The sequence below is a fragment of the Pisolithus orientalis genome (assembly GCF_024613125.1).
Source record: "Pisolithus orientalis strain OTSU chromosome Unknown F5J12scaffold_25, whole genome shotgun sequence".
NCBI lineage: Eukaryota > Fungi > Basidiomycota > Agaricomycetes > Boletales > Pisolithaceae > Pisolithus > Pisolithus orientalis.
In genome coordinates, this window is record NW_026260806.1 from 158,496 (window position 1) to 177,309 (window position 18,814).

The 18,814-nt window shown below is 50.7% G+C and overlaps 6 protein-coding genes across 6 annotated transcripts; 3 read left to right on the forward strand and 3 right to left on the reverse strand.

The window, feature by feature from the left end:
• Window positions 1–1,077: 1,077 nt before the first annotated feature.
• F5J12DRAFT_724014 (protein-L-isoaspartate O-methyltransferase) lies at window positions 1,078–1,704 on the reverse strand (the record flags this gene model as incomplete). Its single annotated transcript, XM_051741491.1, has 3 exons — window positions 1,078–1,311; window positions 1,440–1,559; window positions 1,615–1,704. 3 exons carry the CDS (start codon window positions 1,702–1,704, stop codon window positions 1,078–1,080), a joined length of 444 nt encoding a protein of 147 aa, XP_051597918.1.
• A 447-nt stretch (window positions 1,705–2,151) lies between these two features.
• Window positions 2,152–4,706, forward strand: F5J12DRAFT_255323 (uncharacterized protein). Its single transcript, XM_051738602.1, has 5 exons — window positions 2,152–2,265; window positions 2,316–2,490; window positions 2,566–3,932; window positions 4,016–4,096; window positions 4,146–4,706. The coding sequence occupies exons 2-5, from the start codon at window positions 2,338–2,340 to the stop codon at window positions 4,351–4,353; spliced, it is 1,809 nt and encodes a 602-aa protein (XP_051597919.1). The 5' UTR covers window positions 2,152–2,265; window positions 2,316–2,337; the 3' UTR covers window positions 4,354–4,706.
• A 49-nt stretch (window positions 4,707–4,755) lies between these two features.
• F5J12DRAFT_255389 (uncharacterized protein) lies at window positions 4,756–5,914 on the forward strand. The gene is made up of 3 exons (XM_051738603.1): window positions 4,756–4,839; window positions 4,891–5,103; window positions 5,153–5,914. Exon 3 carries the CDS (start codon window positions 5,165–5,167, stop codon window positions 5,705–5,707), a length of 543 nt encoding a protein of 180 aa, XP_051597920.1. The 5' UTR covers window positions 4,756–4,839; window positions 4,891–5,103; window positions 5,153–5,164; the 3' UTR covers window positions 5,708–5,914.
• Window positions 5,915–7,474: 1,560 nt separating this feature from the next.
• On the reverse strand, window positions 7,475–8,772 carry F5J12DRAFT_784351 (uncharacterized protein; the record flags this gene model as incomplete). Its single annotated transcript, XM_051743006.1, has 5 exons — window positions 7,475–7,720; window positions 8,102–8,119; window positions 8,178–8,408; window positions 8,464–8,642; window positions 8,769–8,772. 5 exons carry the CDS (start codon window positions 8,770–8,772, stop codon window positions 7,475–7,477), a joined length of 678 nt encoding a protein of 225 aa, XP_051597921.1.
• Window positions 8,773–11,641: 2,869 nt separating this feature from the next.
• Window positions 11,642–12,676, reverse strand: F5J12DRAFT_784352 (uncharacterized protein; the record flags this gene model as incomplete). The annotated part of the gene is made up of 4 exons (XM_051743007.1): window positions 11,642–11,712; window positions 11,765–11,890; window positions 12,116–12,291; window positions 12,357–12,676. The coding sequence occupies 4 exons, from the start codon at window positions 12,674–12,676 to the stop codon at window positions 11,642–11,644; spliced, it is 693 nt and encodes a 230-aa protein (XP_051597922.1).
• A 4,428-nt stretch (window positions 12,677–17,104) lies between these two features.
• On the forward strand, window positions 17,105–18,541 carry F5J12DRAFT_724013 (uncharacterized protein; the record flags this gene model as incomplete). The annotated part of the gene is made up of 2 exons (XM_051741490.1): window positions 17,105–17,986; window positions 18,047–18,541. 2 exons carry the CDS (start codon window positions 17,105–17,107, stop codon window positions 18,539–18,541), a joined length of 1,377 nt encoding a protein of 458 aa, XP_051597923.1.
• Window positions 18,542–18,814: the final 273 nt, after the last annotated feature.

The following is an 18,814-nucleotide window of genomic DNA, read 5'->3' on the forward strand; positions in this document are numbered from 1 at the left end:
GGTTACCCTTCCTATGTCATATGTCTACCCCCAGTCCCTCCCTACTCTGCAGACATGGTTATATGTGTAGTCCTGCTGTGCAGTGACTCACTATGACTTGCACTGCTGGGATAGGAACTCAGGTGTATGTATAAATGTTTTTGAATGTTTGGTTTGCAGGTACTCTACATATGTATATAAACCTGCATGTATTGTACTGCTCCCTCATTTGAAATCTACTTTGCAACCACCCTTAGCTCTGCTCCTTCACCACACTCAATTCATGGCACAATACAAGTCATCAGCATAACACTCTGACTCCATGTGACCATGTATCACTTGCCCAGTTTGATCACATCCTGTCACATCACATCACACCCAGCCATGGCCAGTTTTCACTGGGCATCAGCTTGCATCCTGACAAGCAGCTGTAGTGCTCACCAACAAGGCCAAATGAACAATTTCATAATTACAACATGCACTGCCAACTAGGTATGGTTTACATAATACAAACTTTGAATGAAGGGCATGGCATGCTGTCATAGTCTGGACTATGAAAATGTTAAGCTATCCTTATGGCCCACCATAGCAGTAGAACCCCAAAAGGCTGTGATGGACTAACGACAATCCTTATGCTGACGTTTCCCTGTAGGTTTTGGGATGAAACGGGTGGTAGCATCGTTACTTCGAGGTGCCATCGAGTCAACCTGTGGGCCTGTGAGTTCGTCATTATCAGACATGGCGGCTACTTGGGATGCGTGGCAAAGATTTCGTAACACATTTATATAACCCCCAATCTGTGGGGTGGAGTCCCGGGTATGGTTGCAAGCATACAGACCCCAAACCTTGAAATGGCAACATGATCCTTCTCGCCCACCGTAATCGTGTCCATTACGAGGTCGACTATACTGCGAGTAGCTCCGGAGTTAAGTCAATTGAAAATGGGACGCTATGCACCGATTACATGAGCAGTGGAGGAGCTAGGTGCTTGCATCACGTCATACGAGGCAATCGAAGGAGAGCGAGCAGCTTTCTTCGGGATGAACAAGAACAATTACGTACCGTTGGGAACATTCCCCTACCTTCCATTTCCTGCGACTAGTTCGATCTTACCGTCAATCCAGCGCCGAGCCCGTCATTCTCAAGGTTGTACTTTGACCGTTCTGCGACGTCGGGGATGTGGTCTATCCCGATGACTTTCCCCTGAGGCAGGTTTGGGTTGTCAGACGAATGCATGGGGGAGACAAGGTGATGCAGGACTACAGCCAAATATCCCGATCCGCTGCCTACGATGACAACGGTGGCTCCAGGGTGGACGTATGGGAGCGTGTTCTCCAACGCAGTGTGCGTGCTGACATCATGATGAAAGGGGGGTGCCACGGGGGAAAGACAGAGAGAGCGAGATTACCATGTGAGGAGCAGATAAGGTGGCGCCGTGCCCGATGGATCCGTGAGAGCACATCGCCCAGAGAATGGAATGTTCGAGGAAGAAAAAAGAAGACGAACTGCGGAGAGTCTTGGTATGCATTGCTTGGCCAAAGGTAGGGCGTACGGTTGACCGTGTTGACCTTGGCCATGGCCTGCCAGCTGGTGCATGAGTCAGTAGGTCTGATACGCGCACAGCAGTGAACGCACGTCAGTGACCCTGTCTAAGGCTAGGATGCTCTGTCGAGCCAGATTTCGTATCGGCTCGTTGTTCGACCTTCCGCTGCACCTCCAGGCCATCACGTTGTTGACATTGACGTCAGCTTCTACATTTCCTTGGCGATACCGCACAGCCACCGACGCACGTGTTCTCCATCCGATGATCCCGCGTCAGCGTATTAAAGAAGCAGGCGGGTGTGCGAGCCCGCAGAATTGATGCATATCGCAAACACACCCGTCTTGCCACTCCTCTACACCGTATTCCAGGTATTCTTTCTCGCATTTTAGCGAGTGTACCGTCTGATTTTGCTTTGCAGTCGATATTTCAGGTGTTTCTACTGTGCCTGACAGGCTACTATCTTTCCTGGAAGGGCATCACAGACAAACGCACCCAGAGGACACTCAACAACATCAATGTCTTTCTATTCACCCCTGCACTGCTCTTCTCCAAAGTAGCCTTCTTTCTTAGTCTAGGCATGTCCCCTCTGTCCCAGTCGTCATTGCGACTTTGCTAACATCTTACCACGAAGAGAAACTACGCGAGTTATGGGTCATCCCACTCTTCTTCTTGCTGGTATCCGGCTTGTCTGGTCTTATTGCCAACGTATTCGCTCGAATATGCTACCTTAAACGTTCCCAAAGGTATGTCCACCCTCTCCTCGCATTCATCTATACCCTCACCTTGCGGCAAGAAACTTTGCTATCGCCGCCTCCATGTTCATGAATTCCAACTCTCTTCCTGTTGCACTAATGCAATCCCTTGTCGCCACGGTTCCAGGGCTAAAATGGACACCCGATGACGACCAAAACGCCATGTTTGGCAGGGCGCTCACCTATCTCGTTGTCTTTAGCACCCTTGGCATGATGGTAAGCCTTCTTTACTTGGCGTTTTCTTCGCTTCGTCACGTGTTCGACTACGCCATGTCTTACGTCCGTCTACAGCTACGGTGGAGTTATGGTGTCCAATTGCTCTCGCATGCAGATACGGAAGAGCCTGAGTTAATCGACCAGGCTGCATCAGGGCGTTCGGGTGAATCGGGCGCAAACAAAAAGATATGGATACAGAGTCCAACACCGGAAATCGGGTCTCGTGGATCAGCTCAGAACACTCTCCAGGCACAAATTTACCCCCGATACCGCCACCGAGAGTTCGCCGCCCACCTTCCCCCCGCAGGTTTCGGCGAAGAAATCTCCAGCTCGACGCCGTTTCATGCCCCGTCGGACTCCGACCTCGAAACAGATTCGGACGAGACGCTCGTCGTTCACCCACTCCCCGCGCCATCGCTTCTCTCCAATACCACGTACACCCCGTCTTCACACGACTATGCCATCGATGCACCCTCTCGTTCCACCACGGCGAGGGAACGGCTCCCCTCGTATCGTACTATCTCCCTATCCCAACCTCTACGCACCCTCATCCAACGGATACGCATACCAACTCCACCACCGCCTCTCTTCGCGTCCCTCCTCGCACTCCTGCTCACACTTCCACCATTTCAGCCGATGCTCAAAAGCGATTTGGTGGCCCCTGTGAAAGGCGCACTGGACAGTGCAGGAGCGTGCAGCGTTCCCTTGACGTTGGTCGTGCTCGGGGGATGGTTTTGGGAGGATAATGGGAAGGAAGGGAAGGATGCTAAACGAAGACATAGGAGTGGAGCCGATGATGGTAGTATGACCGAGAGTACAAGACACGAAACAAGGATCCCAGGTGTACCCGGCCGGGCTGATGACGAGAGCGAACTCGAACAAGATGGAATCGAACGGGAGCTCCGAGAAAATCACGACAGCACTCACACACAGACACGTCGCCGGCAAGTTCTCGCATGCGGAAGCGCCGAACCGCTCGCTGCCCGCGATCGCATGCAAGAACAGGCTCGGCATGGTGTTAGTCGCCGGGACAGCGGCAACATCTCCCGTTCTCCGTCGCTGTCGTCGCTATTCAGCGTGCTACAGGATATATGGAAGATGACCCCTGTTAGTGGGAGACGGAGGCGGAGGGGACCTATACATCTCGCAGATGACTATGACGAACAGGATCGTGACGTAGATATCGAAGCGGGAGAGCGTGCAATATGGCGTATGCGTTCGTCCACGAGCCCTAATGGGAAACAGACGAGCGGACATACCGATGCCATCGTTGACAACGACCCTACCAAAGCTGTCCGTCCTACACCTCCCCCAGGCGAAACAACAACCGTCGTCATCACTCTTCTATCCAGAATGATCCTCACGCCGCTCCTTATTCTCCCTTTAATGGCTTTTCTCAAAATACGGGGTGATGGAGAGGGTGGCATCAAGGTATTTGACGAGTACGTGTCTCTCCCTCTCACTTTCTTCGTAATGTGCTCACACGTATTATCCGGTGCTCACATGTGATTGCGTGTTTCATCAGTCCTGTGTTCATCGTAGCAACGATTTTGCTGGTTGCGTCACCACCTGCGTTGACGCTTGCACAGGTTCGTTCGTTCATTATGTAAGTACTTCCTCGATCTGTCGCTAACCCGATCCTGCGCATTCCGCAGATTTCGCAAAGGGCCGCAGCAGAGCCAAAACCCACACCCGAACTCGAGGTCACAGCTGCAACTACGGCATCAACTTTTGCAGGACCAACACCCGTCCCATCTGACACATCCACTGCAGCATCGGCTCCAGCGCCAGTGTCCCCTCCAACATCACCAACACTCACCGGGGCATCATCGTCCGAAGCAAATTCACCATTCGAGCGCCTGATCTCCCGTACTGTCTTTTGGGCCTACTGCGTGGTCACCCCACCGGTAACGATTGCTTGTGTATTGATCGGGATGGTCTTTATGTCGTTGTGACAATGCTGTTGAGGTTCTTTTCTTTTCTTTTGTCTCGTACTGTACGTGCGCTTCGTATTCGATGATTTTTCGTGCTTCATTTGGTGGTATGAAGAGAAGTAGGGAAGGTCTCGCTTCGTTTTATAGTAGAAGGGTAGCCTCACGGTTGGACGGGTCCCGTAGTGAGACTCAACTTTCGTAGACTGACTTCATGAGATGCAAGGTTTTTTGTTTGTCTTATTTCCACTTCATGGCTACTTATGCATGTGCATGTATATATATCACGGGCAGCGGTATGGACATTGGTATGTGTAGCATGTAGCAACTCGCGCCACTTTCTGTGGAGTATGTTGTGAACGACAGAGACTGAAGCCCCTGGCTAAGAGACAGTCTGGGGATATCAGTCTATTTGAACGTACTCCGAATCGTCGCTCCTTTATGACGCTCGGACTAACTTAGACACTAGTACGAAAGCGCAGCAACACCTTCGCTGGTAAAGAGACAGAAATCGTAACTCAGGATGCAAGATACGGGGAAGGGACTTGCACTCAGACACACGACTCCGGGCTGGCATCAATTGACATAATTCGACACGTGCCCGCTGGACAAGGTTTCACGATGCACGAATCAAGTGTTCAGGCCCGACTTGAATAGCAACTTGCAAGAAATCCATACTCAGGTAGAGTCCGGGTCTTGTTTAGACCCGCGAGCAACACTCATTTCAGGAGTCCAGGACGAGCATGAAAGGCCTTTCCGATGTTAGAGCCGAACTAGTCCGCCTGCAATCCAGTGAATTGGAACTGCTCCAGGAGCTGTTAGATGCCCGCAAAGCTATAGCACCTCAGAAAGTCGTGATCGACGAGTTGATCAGAACCAGCACTGTGCCACCCATCGATCGCCTTCCAAACGAGTTGCTTGCACAGATATTCCTCCTCCTCGGACATACGTTGGAAAATCTGGCCCGCGTCTCGCGCCGTTGGAGGGCCGTGATAGTGGACACCCCTAGTATCTGGAGCGAGATCTGGTTGGAAAACTACATAACCTCGACTTTGTTGAAGCTGCACTTGGAAAGAAGTCGACAAGCCCCTCTTACAATCTTCCTCAGAGTATACGACCCGGAGCTATTGGACGTTGTTGCAGCTCATGCAGGACCGTTGGCACGCTCTTTGGATCCTCGGCGATACCCTGGAATTCCTGGACAGCATGTGCCTACCTGGGATTGCCATCCCTTGAGTTCCTCGTCATATCTCTGGAATGGGATTGTGCCAAATTCCTACCTATGATATACTCACGTGTCCCTGCTCTCAAGAATCTACAGCTTCAGGGATTGAGCGCATCCCTCTCGGCTTCCAGTATGACTGCTATCCTCCTGGGTAATAGTGCACCACACAGCGCCTTCCTGGGAAATATTCGTTGACCAAACTGTCGCTCTGGGGCACCACTTATGGTTCGAAATTTCCACGAGACAGCATCCACTTTCCTGTTCTTGAGTACCTCATACTTCGAATCAATGATCCTATGTCGTTCTTGGAATCCGCTGTGGCATCAAGGCTCGAACGCTTTGAATTTTCCGAGGAATACTGTGGACATCAGCATCTGCAGAGCGTTTAAGGGACCCTAAGTCGAAGTTCGACAACGTCCGCCACCTTATTTTTGCTGGGTTCCTTCACGTGACACCCCACCAAGATATATCGGATATGGCCAAGGAACTCTGCCAGGTATTTCATGGCCTGCGTCATGCAACCATTAATATGCAATACCTCTTTTCGTTGTTTTCCCCCTGCCGAGTGGTGGATCATCCAGATGACCACTGTAGCCCTATCGACAACTGGATGCACCTCAAGAGCCTAGACATACAAGATTTCGTTTCCTTTCGAGTGAACCACTACGAACCTCTCATGGATTGGTTCATGAAGCGGAGGAACTTGGGACACCGAACGTTGCGTCTACAACTCATCTAGGAGCCTGTCTCCGATTATGTGATAACCCCGGAGCCTTCCAACGCCGCCGATGTCCGTCTCCTTCAAATGCTGCAGGAATACTGTCCGTCATTGGAGTTGTATCGCATTCCATTATCTTCTCAATCGTATGTCTCTATGTCGGCAGGTTCACTGCTATTGGTGGGTGGGCTATTTTGCGTGTTTTAATACGAAGGTAATTACTTCATTTTAATTGGAGTTCACCTGTCTTCGGAGCAGGCCCAATTAGTAAAACCGACTTGGCTGCACTGGTACAGACGTGTCCTATCCGCACAGTGGATGTGCCGGGTGCCCAGCTTTGGGCTCTGTGACTTCTTTGCCATACTGTCATTGTGTGGTGAGTTTCCAACTTGGTTCCACTTTTACAAGCTGAACTTTTGTTCATTGTCTAGTAAGTTATAGAGTTCATACCACATTGTACTCGCTGTGACTATGGCGTGGGTATATTTAGAAAGGGATACACCATGTCGTGTAGAATGCAGTTTACCCACTGTAACCAGCGACGTGTTACTCTGTCTGCTGTCGTGTTACTTCCAGATATCTGTCACGGATGTCCTCAATCTTCAAGCGCATTTATCATGGATGTCCTGACCTCAATCTCCAAGTGCATCTGTGGCAGATGCTCCTCATATCGCCCACTCTCTTTTTTGAAATCCTCGTACGAAGATATCACATGAGCCTGAATCGAGAAGGCGACTGGTGATGCAGTGCTAAACTTACCTATCCGTGGCATATTTTATCCGGTAAGATTGCAAAGCGACGGTGATCATCAGGACCCTCGTCCAATCGCCAACTCACCAAACGGGATAGGAGATTCGCCCGGCTCTCGCCTTCTGCTCAACTACTCGTCGTACTTTCTGCTTCTTTCCCTGAATTTCTTTTAATGGAATAACGCACGTTAGAATTTTCGTCGAAGAAAGGCGTCTACCCTTGCTCGCCCGTCCTGCCTTCCTCCTTGACTTCCCAACGGCCCACCCACGAGATAGGGCAGACAGGGAATCAAGGTGTCCATCACACTTGCCATAGACGCGGAAAGGAACAATTCAGGCCCCAGGTTCATCATTCTCAAAATCACTGGGTGGGCTTCCATGACGATCTTATTTCTCCTGGTGAGACGAGGGTGTTAAGCGTCAGCCTCTTCCAACTGACCACTTTGGGAAGACGTGCTTGTAGCATTTTCAGGTACACCGTCGTCATGAGAGCCACAGGCCACTCTCCTCTGTGGTCATCGGGATAAAGGTCTCCCGTCGATGTCTCGCCAGGAAGCAATCCAGTCTGGTTTGGAGCAACCAAAGACTCCTCCTTAGCTACTTCTGACTACTGCGGACAGAAGATTGAGTAAATTCCGCACTTCTCTTACAGAACATCGGAACGGGGTCTGCCCGCATTAAGTCTTTCGGTCATATCCTTGGTTACGTGGACGCACTTGGCACAAAGAAGCCCGAGAACTCTAATTTTGGTGCATCCAAGTCAAATCTTGTCCTGGTCATGTCTCTGAGTGTTCGACCGGAACAAAACTACTTGTAATATGAACTATAAGCTGGAGGACCCTGGAACGGCAGAAGGTATATAAAGGCGGTACCAATGCGTCCGACATTATGGTATGACGAAGGCCATCTAAACATAAGGCCGGTCTGATGGTATAGCCTAATTGATAGGGTATTCAACGTCAGCATACAACCCAGAGGATGTACGTACCAAAGATACAGGCGCTATCTGCGCAGAAGGAATGCCGTTCCAACCGGAATGCTCGATACGAACACATGGGACGTACCAACCACGAGTCGCCACCGATGACAGAAAGCTCGACATCGCGGATGGCATACGCGAATGTCAAAACACATAAATCGTTGAGCCGCTCGTACACGAACGAAATGCAAACTCCGGGAAAGCGTTGCTGAAAGTTTAATCGCAACTTTGATAGACCCACCTCTCGTCGCCACCTAAGGCAGTTGGCTAAAACATTGACCCATGTGTTTCGAACGCTTTGTTTCTCGGAGGGAAACTACGTACAGTGAGAGAAGAAAATAGCGACGCCGCAGGTTCCAAGTGAGATATACCGGGGCGACGAGCTTAACGATGGAACTGTGAGTTGGGTGGAAACCCGAAGGGTTTTCCGGCCCGGAGGAGGAAATGTATCTGGGGCGAAGAGTGAGCTGTGAGGGCGGGATGGGTGCCGAGCAGGTCGACTCTTCGTAGCTTTCCCAGATGACAATGTCCTGCCTGCAGGCAGCTAGACCTGAGAGAGGGTGAGGCGGGCGGGTGCGAAAAACGAGAGGAGATCTGCGCGACGGCTGGAGGCGCAGAATCTGCAATTCGCGAAGTGTGCAGAAGACAAGAGACGCGTCACACTTCGCTTACTCACGCATGGACTAAATTCTATGCAATGCTCCGTAAACTCTGCTTACATAGAAAACCACAAAGGCCTTTTAGCCGTGCAGATGTCCGTTGATGGATAGGCTTTCAAGGTGCTGCCAGTTATAAACCGTGTTTGAGCCCTTTGCACAGCAGGGGATTGGGATTTTGGCGTGTTCCAGGAGTACCAAGTGATGCACACCAGGAATGCCGCAGACTCCAATACGGTTTCGTCATCTCGAGAGTTGCGATACAATTCAAGGTGGTCAACGGTGCTGAACCTGCCACTAACGCCCACGAAAGTGCCATGCAGCGACAAATCTGAGCGGAACCGATGACCTTCAAGTGCGTGAGTTTAGGCGCAGACACAGTGAAGTAAGTTTCTGACGGGACAGGGATTCAAGACGAAACGCAGAATTGATTACAAAGTGGATGTCTTCTACACGGGGAGCGCGTTCGGGCCAAAGGAATGGGAGGGGCCAACTCTTCCGGTCGGCAGAGGGAAAATCGCAATCGACACGGATGTTAGCGAAGAAAGGGACAAACGGTTAACATTTTCAAGGCCATGAATGCCGGGGAAAATGGAGTCGTTCGCGCAACTTTATAGTGAGGCTGCGCCAGCGCTCTGCCCAAGTCGCAACGAGCTGAAGTTACCGTATAAACCTTGCGTCTTGAACCAGCGACTGTCCAATTACAAGGGTCGATTTCAACGTCCAGTAGTGACTTAGAGCTCCGCGTGATGTGGGTCTCGATGCGCGGTCTGTTTCATAACAAGGACACTCTGATGGTAGTTTGCAGAATGGAGTGCGCCAGATCACATTTCTCCGTCAAGCAAGCCCCGACTTTCTCTATGTAGCATCATCACAATACCTCTGAGTCTTTACGGCGTTACATTAACTTACCCGGCGGTTCACACTTCATCGTACGAGTTGATCCAGGTGACAACGCTAGTAGCGTGCTGGGCATCGATGAGAATGTCAACACGGCAAATCAACTGCGGACTACAAACGGCTGTGGTTGTGATTGTTACAGAGTTGCATGCGGGGCAAGTAACAGTTCTTCTTGCGCTCCATCAGACCTTACCCCCATAAACGTTGGTCACATCTGGCTTTCCTTTCACCGTCATTGCACTTTCTATGTCGTGGAGCGGTCAACTTGTTTTAGGAGCATGTTTTGGGTTGCCGGGGGCCTGCAAGGGTCACTTACAGTACTTGAAGCTAGGTGCTATTGCATGATTGTTAGCGATACATAATTCGCTCTCGAAACACGCTGAGAGAACCACGTTACAACAATTGAAACCACGAGCATTCGGTGTGCAACGTCTTTTAGTACTAGTCGCTAACAACCATTTCATCGATTAATCGGCCCTACAGATACCAAGGTGCGTGTTCGATGTTCAGACACTATTCAACAGCTATTGATGCTGATCGTGATACCGGCTTGGATCCAAACCCATCCTGTCCGTGAATGAACTTGTTGAAGCACATGCAGTGCTGTTCGCGTTGGAGGAGCAAGAACGAGACGTCACCACAGAACTCAGTGATTTCCGCGCTGGTGTTGACTCAGAGGCACAAAGTCGAGGAATGCATCAGATGATTGCTTGTTTCTCCTACTAACCGCCTTTTCAAACGAGATGCTTTTGCGAATTTTCGAGTTAAGGCTTCTGGACGAGTACTACCCGGATTTTTGTGCGCTTTGGAAAGGAGGGATGGCAGAGGTGTCGGGGGGGCGGTCGAAGGCGCGAGAGTCTTACTGAAGAGTGTTGGTAAAGGCCCCGCCGTTGGCAAGCCTGCAGGTTTCAGGGCGTGCACTTATTCTGTCACCTCAAAACTGAGAATCTTTCTGAGTGTCAAAGGCGAAGTCCCCCACTGGATAATTACCGGAGGAAGAGTTGCTGATAGTTAATACCCCTGACGAGTGAATTTCGGGCGCTGAGTGAATAGCACAGAACCACACTTCACCTGATGAAAACCGTTGCGAAGCGTACACAAACCTTCCACTCATCGGTGCTCCATTGACGAAATCATGGACATCTCGTGGGCTGGCAATCCTAAGGACGACGATTGAGTGATACATACCAGTGTATGCAGATCGTACTTACCAAGACCATGTATATATACCTGTCAATGAGCCTTACCCGGACAAAGTTATAGGAAATTTTCCTGGTTGCGGAAGCGATCTGAGGTGAAAGGCAAGGTACCTGTCAAAAATTAAGTAAGCGAAACTCTCCAGCAACCAGACTATAAAGGCATACCTCGACCCCAAGAAAAAGGACAATAGTATTGAATCGACTCGGTCCACAGCATCACAACTCATGGCCCACTCGACATCCACAATACTGACAGTTGACGCGTCGCGCGAACTGTTATTGGGCCCAGCTGCCAGTTGCTCGCTACTCAGGAGCACGGGAAGTCATAGGACATCTGAAATCCAGCTGGAAGGGCCATAAGAGTCTGGAGTGATTACCTGGTTCAGCGAAGGAAGACAGGCGGTAGCTTCATGCCATGTGGCAGCGAAGAGAAGAGGCGACAAGAACCAATCGTATTCCTTAGGGTCGGCAACGACAGTGAAGACACGGGTGAAGGCCACCAGAGCGATGTCCGTGGGAAGCGATTACTGGTTGTCAAGCGCTGATTGGAAGCGGTCCGAACATCCGTGCAGGATACTGACACAGAATGCATGGGGATCTTGAAGTTACGGAGGAGGATTGACTACACCAAAGATTTGGATTCCGAACGATGTATCTAAGCTGGCAGGTTAGGAGTAAGCTGTGTAATCATCGAAAACCCAAATCTTCGTCCGTAGTACATATTGTCCCCAGTGTAGTCAGAGAAGCAAGATTCAATGTGCTTACAGTGATGGTGTGTCGATGATGAGTGGTCGTCACATTCCGGCGTCATGCACATTCCGGTAGGCCGTGCATGATAACCACATCCGTGCTCCCTTGATAATTCCTGTTCGATCAACAAAGGGTCCGAAACCCACAGGCGAAAAAAGTGTACATACTTTGTATGAGGCAGCCTCCCCCCCAAGTCATCTGGTCATATCGCACGTTTGCATTTTGGCGCCCGGAAATTAAGTTCACCAGGCACTCGAACGCTGACACCACCGGCGGAACCAAAGGGGGGCTACCTAAAGTCCTCGGACAGCCGGATTTCGCAGGGACGGACGCCTGACAAAGTGGCAAGCGCCGAGCCGTCTGAAATGAAGTGTCAATATCCTATGTAGAGCGACTTTGTACGTATTCGAAGGGTGTCCTTTCCGCTACTGAATGATGTCGGCAACCCGTCGGGAAGCCGTAAGTGCATTGGGAACGACCGAGCTAAGATTTGAGAAGGCCGGAAGAGAAGAACGCACCCAGTACCCGGGTGAGCTTCGGCCAGCGTTTGTTCAAGTTGACATGACGAGCTGGGGTTCTGAGATTGAACTCCTGAGCTGCCACCTCTGCATAGCAAAACCACTCCCATTGGAAGCTGCCACGTGCGTATTGGCAAAATCCAGCCCTTCCCAGCTCCAACAGAGGGGAACCGATACTATGCATCAAGGGTCAAAAACGCCTAAGCTAATACTACAATCACCTTGCTCCGAGCAGATTGACACACTCCTGTTCTCGGACAACCGATAGGCTATGAATCTGTCCACGTCGACGTCCATGCTGACTCGTCGCTTGACATAACGACCGGAGTTGTCATCTCCTCGCTCTTTGTTCTTGTCAATCTGCATGCTTGAAAGTAAGTACAAGAAAACTCCAAACGTCGATTCCATGGCAGCAGCTGCTCGGGTGCTGAGGAAGACTGTCCAAGGGGCCTGGGCCCGAGTGTCGGACGTGGCAGACGTCATTTCCGCACGTGAGCTGAGGGATTTCGTGCCGCAGCTCCGACGGCTTCGAATACTGAATGGCAGTTTCTCCATGGGCATCCTTAGCATGACAAAACACCAGAAGTGAATGATACAAATTTTCAAATACTGGCTCTAATCTTAACTATCACGACTGCCGCCACTACCAATTTTTGGAAGGATTACGGCGACTGGCAAGGTTTCGCTTCCGAAACAGCGCCGCAGTGGAGGAGACAGTAGAACTGGACCGCAGCAAGTAAGTACTTGGGTGCAAGAAGCACACCAGATTCAGTATCTTTCGTCCCTCTAGCTGTGTACGTACGGACTTGGTCTAACACCGGTATTTTTATGCTTCCGTGGCAATCGGCTAGGTCGTATCACCCGCGATCCTATGACTTACTTTATGGGTCAGACTCAACGCCTCATGGCCTACAGGATTCCCTTACTAGGTCAGCACTTCCTCATCACCCCACCCTCCCCCCGTTGGTTAGCACAAGTCTCACGTACGCGATGTATGTCGATGTCCAACCATTTCACCTGTTATGGAGTTGGTGGTGGCGTGCTGTGAACAGAATCTGATGCGGGCTTCTACCTTTCTCCAGCGAATTCTCGCTGCTGTAATCACTTCGGGGATCAAGCCAGGCAATCTAAGCGTCCTTCACTCACTTGATCATGGTTTGTTTACGAGTAAATGGCACCGAAAACTGCTAGGTCGTCAGGGTTTTCAGTCTCAATGTCTCACCCCATATACTTATACTTTCACGAGCCGTTATCTTATCACGTAACGGAGATTTATCAGGTAAGTACGGTAGCGATGATGGCACCGTATAAGGCTCGTCAAGCCAGCACCTAGTAGTGATCCTCAGTATTCTCTCACGATAGTGGACCCACAAGTTATTACGGACGTAGCCAGCTTTATTTCCGAGTGGAGCGCACAACGTTGTTCAGCCTTGGATCGTCACTGCTTGGATTCTTGGACACACAGCAGCCTTGTTGATCATGATCGACGGCTGATCATACCCCTAAAATTTACAACGTCGAGGGCGATGACCCTGCTCCGCCATTGTCGAGTATGCGGTATTAATGCGGAGGTTGCTGTGTCTATGCAGCAGTGATCATCCGGCCAACCTGTAAATGCGGTGGATTGCTGTGCTCATTATCTTGTGCATTCTAGTCTCCTTGATTCATGAAAATCACGGGCCGCTAGCGTGAATAGGTAAGGATCGAATGTAATCTCTAACCAAGCAAGGACGAAAGACGACTTGTGGTACAGCGATTCTTATCTTGTGCCGGGAACTTTGTTCTTTCCTACAAGTGTGTTATCAGGCTATCGTCAATCCGTCAAGTTTAACGATTTCCAGGCATCGGCGACGAAAATTCACCCGATGGTCGGTGGCTGATGAAGTAAACGGAGTTGGTCAACTTCACTAGTACTATCCAAAGCTAGGATGCGCTATCCTGAAATTCGAAACCTTGATTGTTGACGAAAACCTTGAAACTTGGACGCTGCCCTACGTGATATGAATGAGTTACGCCTCGCGGGTTAGTGATCGACGGTACTGGTATTATCGCCCGATTGCATCATGTGGCTTGGGGTGTCATCAAAAAGGCAGCGAAGGGTCCCGCATATCGGCAGTTTCGAGTTGTGGGTCCACATCTCTATATGGTCAGCTAAGTCACAAGTGATAATAAGCAGGGTCAACGATCAGGGAGAAGTGATACAACTGAGTCTTTGCGGTTGGCGGCGAAGGACAGTCCCATATCTTGCAGGGAGATAGCATCACGTGCGCATGATCTGTGATGAGACGAGGCCATTCATAGGAAAAGAACTTTGTTTCACGACTTCCCCGCCATACGTTAACCTAGCTCATCATAGGAACCTTAATAGTATCGGCCACTTGATCACGGACGTTAGAACCTACACAAGATACCCACGATATCTTAGATGGGCTAGTACGACTTCCATCGATGATCAGCGGAGCCCCGAGGCACAGGATCATTGTAAATTCCCCTCACATACGAAGATATGATGTAGGAACGAACCGATGTTATAGCAAGGTCTTGAGGAAGCAAGCAGCCAGTGGCCAAAGATAATGAAGGTGCGGTACAAGTGGAAAGAACATTGCTATACTGGGTGGCTGTGTAAATGAGGGCATATGAAACAACACCGCTGATGTTATACAGTATGCAGGGAAAGAAGTGCAGTGACGAGCATCGCTGCTGTGAAGACTTGTCAGATGAATTCACTGGCTCCCTTCATTCAGAAACGGTTTTGGACAGTCTTCCCAGCGTGTGCGTGCAGTAGTCGGCCTATGGAAAGCATCATGGACCATGGTTATTTTGCTGTACTTGCGGATCTATGTCCGTAGGGGGCGTGGCCGCATGTGTGTAGTGCAGCGAATTTGACGGGACTCAGACATGACGTCTGTCGGGAATGCGGAATGGCCAGCCACACAATACCGGTGCAAGGTCATGCGCGAGCACAGAATGTCGATCGAGATAAATGAGATCTCAGTTGGTTTCTCCGGGTCCATGGAAATCTGTACATGGAGTGGCGCGACTGCTGACCCACCGCCGAAATCTGATGATGCCAAACGGACTTGCGATCTCGAACTTAGACTGAGATGTTACGACGAGATTCATTGCAAAGTCTCCACGAGCTACCTATCGATGGCTGTCCGCGGATTCCGGGCGTATTGGCTTGCAACGGAGGATGAGTGTTACTTACCTCTCCATGAAAACACGCTAGACAGCGCGTCATCAAACCTAGCGACACCGCGCTAGAACATACGCGTCTTAAGTCCTATCTCACGAACGCCATTTGTACTAAATCGCTGCCATGTGCAACAACGGTTCTATGTGTCACGACTAGACTTGGCAGTGTCTTGAGAAATACTAGGCGATGGTGGTGAGCGACTATGTCAAGGTAGATAGGCAACATTGTTGTTGAGATGGCTCCGGCGAAAGCAAACCCCGGCAGGTTAGCTCCATGATACCATCTACGCTGTGAGGAACCCCTCGAAACTGTTAATAGACCTGTCAGTGCAGAATTAGAACAAGGCCATAGTGTCATCACAACCATCGGCCCCTTTGAAACTGAATATCGAAGTGAAGAGAAAGCCTGTTAGTTCCACGGACGCCGCGTCAGGTCACCCAGTGGCGTTAGGTAAATAAGTCATACGTCTCTGAGGAGAGAAACCGCCTACCTGCCGAGCGTTGAAACCATCGATCTGACATGTCCCCCTCGGGCATTCGCTAAGGTACTACATATGCACCCGTTCGAACGTTTGAAGGTGTCTAGTGCAACCCTAATAGATCGAGGTACCTGACTTCAGGGGGGGGGGCCGTCGCTGGCAGTCGTTGGCATGTCTTCCCGTGAATGTTTGGAGGGATTGATAAGAATGAAAATTTTTATCAACCTGAAAGTGTGGGCAATACTGTCGAAGTGAAATCGACGATTGATCCGCCCAATGTCAAAGTGACGTGTGAGGGAATAGCGCCACATTTCGCCATATCGATTGAGTTGGCTCTGAACCTCCAATACTTACATATCGCCAATGTTACGCTGGCGCGGCTATGATCGCAGTTTACGGATGGCGACCTGGATGGATCATGTGGATGTGGCTAGGAAATGCATTGCTGTGAGCTAGCCAGTCTTGACATTTAGAGGAATATGAACGTGCGCACTTGCCAACTTTGCAGTGGTGCATGCGCATGGGACAAATGATCGCACCACACCGTCTGTTTTGGACACCCGCGACCGCAAAGGTGATGAGCGGAGGACCCGAGTTAGCCGAATAAGGTGGTTTGAATGGCGGCCAGTCCGGCCATCTCCCTCAGTTTACAGGAAATAACTTGTCCTGATAACAATGGCAACTCGACTGCGGGGCAGTAGCAAAGCTTCATAACATCTGTTGCAAGAGCCCGTCGTCATCGAAACTCGTGGGGCTCTTTGGGCAAGCCGTCGGCATTTCGAGCGGAGACGCAAAACAATTGCAGGCCGCTCGACAGCCGAGGTCTTGTCTTGTCCCTGGGCAGACAGCGGAAGCAAACCTTGAAAATTACGGAATGCATCGTGTGGGAAAAGATTAGATGTCCGACGATGGGTACGTTCACTCGGGTCTGACTTGCCGTAACGGGGAGAGAGCCGTTCTTGTATGAGATTAAGGTATTATGTAAATAATACCGATTTTATTTTATTTTATGTGTATTTTTCTGCTTAGGACCGGATAAGGAAGTCATATCCGAGTCCTTCGACAGACGCCATGGATGGGCTTTATCTGAGACTGGAAGAGGTACATATAAATCACACCCTGTCTTCCCCTGCCTCGTGTCCCCCGAGCCGGTCATATCCCCCCCTGCCCCTCCGCTCCTTCTCACTCGCCCCCTTCCCTCCTTTGCGACACCCAACAGTCACCCATGCCAGCACAAAGATCTCGGAAGCCTTCCCATGGGTGTAGCCAAGGTGTGTATTCCCTCTAGATCGGGCAAGGTCTTTCGTTAACGCAAATGATCACATTAGGCGCTCTCCCCCCTTGGACCCACACGGCCCCCCCTAGCAGCATCGCTTTCGCGCCAAACGTGACTCCAGTCACATTCAACGACCCTCTTCCCACCTCGGACACCACTTCCGACCCTATCCTCTTCCCTCCTTCCCCATTGGAAGGTTCCCCTCGCCGTCCAAATCACGGTAAAAAACGCGGTGAAGATTACATCCCCCGTCCCCCCAATGCTTTCATCCTCTTCCGATCCGCGTTTATCAAAAGCCAGCACGTCTCGAGTGATGTCGAGACCAACCACAGCACTCTATCTAAGATCATCGGGCTCACCTGGCAGAGCATGCCTCACGACGAACGGCAGATTTGGCACGCAAAGGCGAAGAAAGCGCTAGAGGAGCACCGCAAGAAGTGGCCGCAGTACGCCTTCCGTCCCTCGCATTCGAAATCAAAGGGGACTACGGAAAAGAGAAAGGTACGGGAAGTGGAGCCGAAGGATCTCAAGCGGTGTGCAAAGATCGCGGAGCTACTGGTTGAGGGCAAGAAGGGAGCTGAACTCGACGCTGCTATCCAGGAATTTGATCGTACCCACGTGCCGGAGATCGTCACTCGATTTGAAACGCCCATCACCGCCCGGTCATTTCGTAGATCATCTTCCGCGCCTGTCGACAATGACAAACCTAAGAAATCCTCCTCTAGGCGCACACGATCTACCAGCAGTCAGCCCTCGTTCCAAGTTGCCCAACCAACTGAGTTCGAGGCGCCGAGCCCTACGGAACCTGTCACTGCAATCCACACCTTGGTCTCAACACAAAGTTGCCCAGATTTGTCGGTATCCCCTTCGTTCGACCCAACCCTATCATATTCGTTCCCTGCAAAGTCACAACCTTCATTTGTAAGTTTTGCTTGTTATGTGAGCCGCTATCGATCACGCTGACAAATGCCCGACGCGTAGGAACTCGATCCATTTATGTTCGATATGGCGTTTGGCGATTCGATCATGTCTGCGAATGGTTCAGTAGCCAGCTACCCCTGTTCTCCGACGGAAGGGCGAGTGACAACACCTGTGCCATGCTACGACATGGCGTATAACAACAATGATTGGACACCCTGCTCATCTCGTCCGTCGAGTTCCCCAGCTACCCCGCAGATGCTCTCTCCCTCCCCGTCTTTCGACTGTATCGGTACAGACCACCCGTTCGTACTCGGTTCATACGCGTTCGACAATATCCCACCCAATCAGCATGATATATCCCCGTGTGGACAACAGTACACAGCTGGCCTGGATGTTTTCCATCACCACATCGATACCTCCGTGCCCTTCTCTCGGCCGGATTTCGCCCCGTTCACCAAAGGCCACCTAAATTCCTTCCACTACCCTACCAAACCTGAAATCGCTAGCACAGACATGGAATTTTCCACGTTCATGTCATCGCTGACGGCCTTCTGAACGGGAAGATGGACCGGATAGGCCGACGCGCGCGTGATTACTCTTATCGCCTCTGCAGCCGCATTCATCGGAGGCCGCACATGAAACATATCTGCATCATTTTGTCGTTCCACTCCCTTCCTCAAAATTTCTCCTGCCTTTACGTCTTTTCTCTCAAGGTTTTATTCAACTACCGGTGTATTGTTATAAACTGCGACTCACATGGAACTCCCGCGCCCCTCTCAGGTGTATATATACTGTAACATATCCGGGGTCTGCGACACATCGATCTCG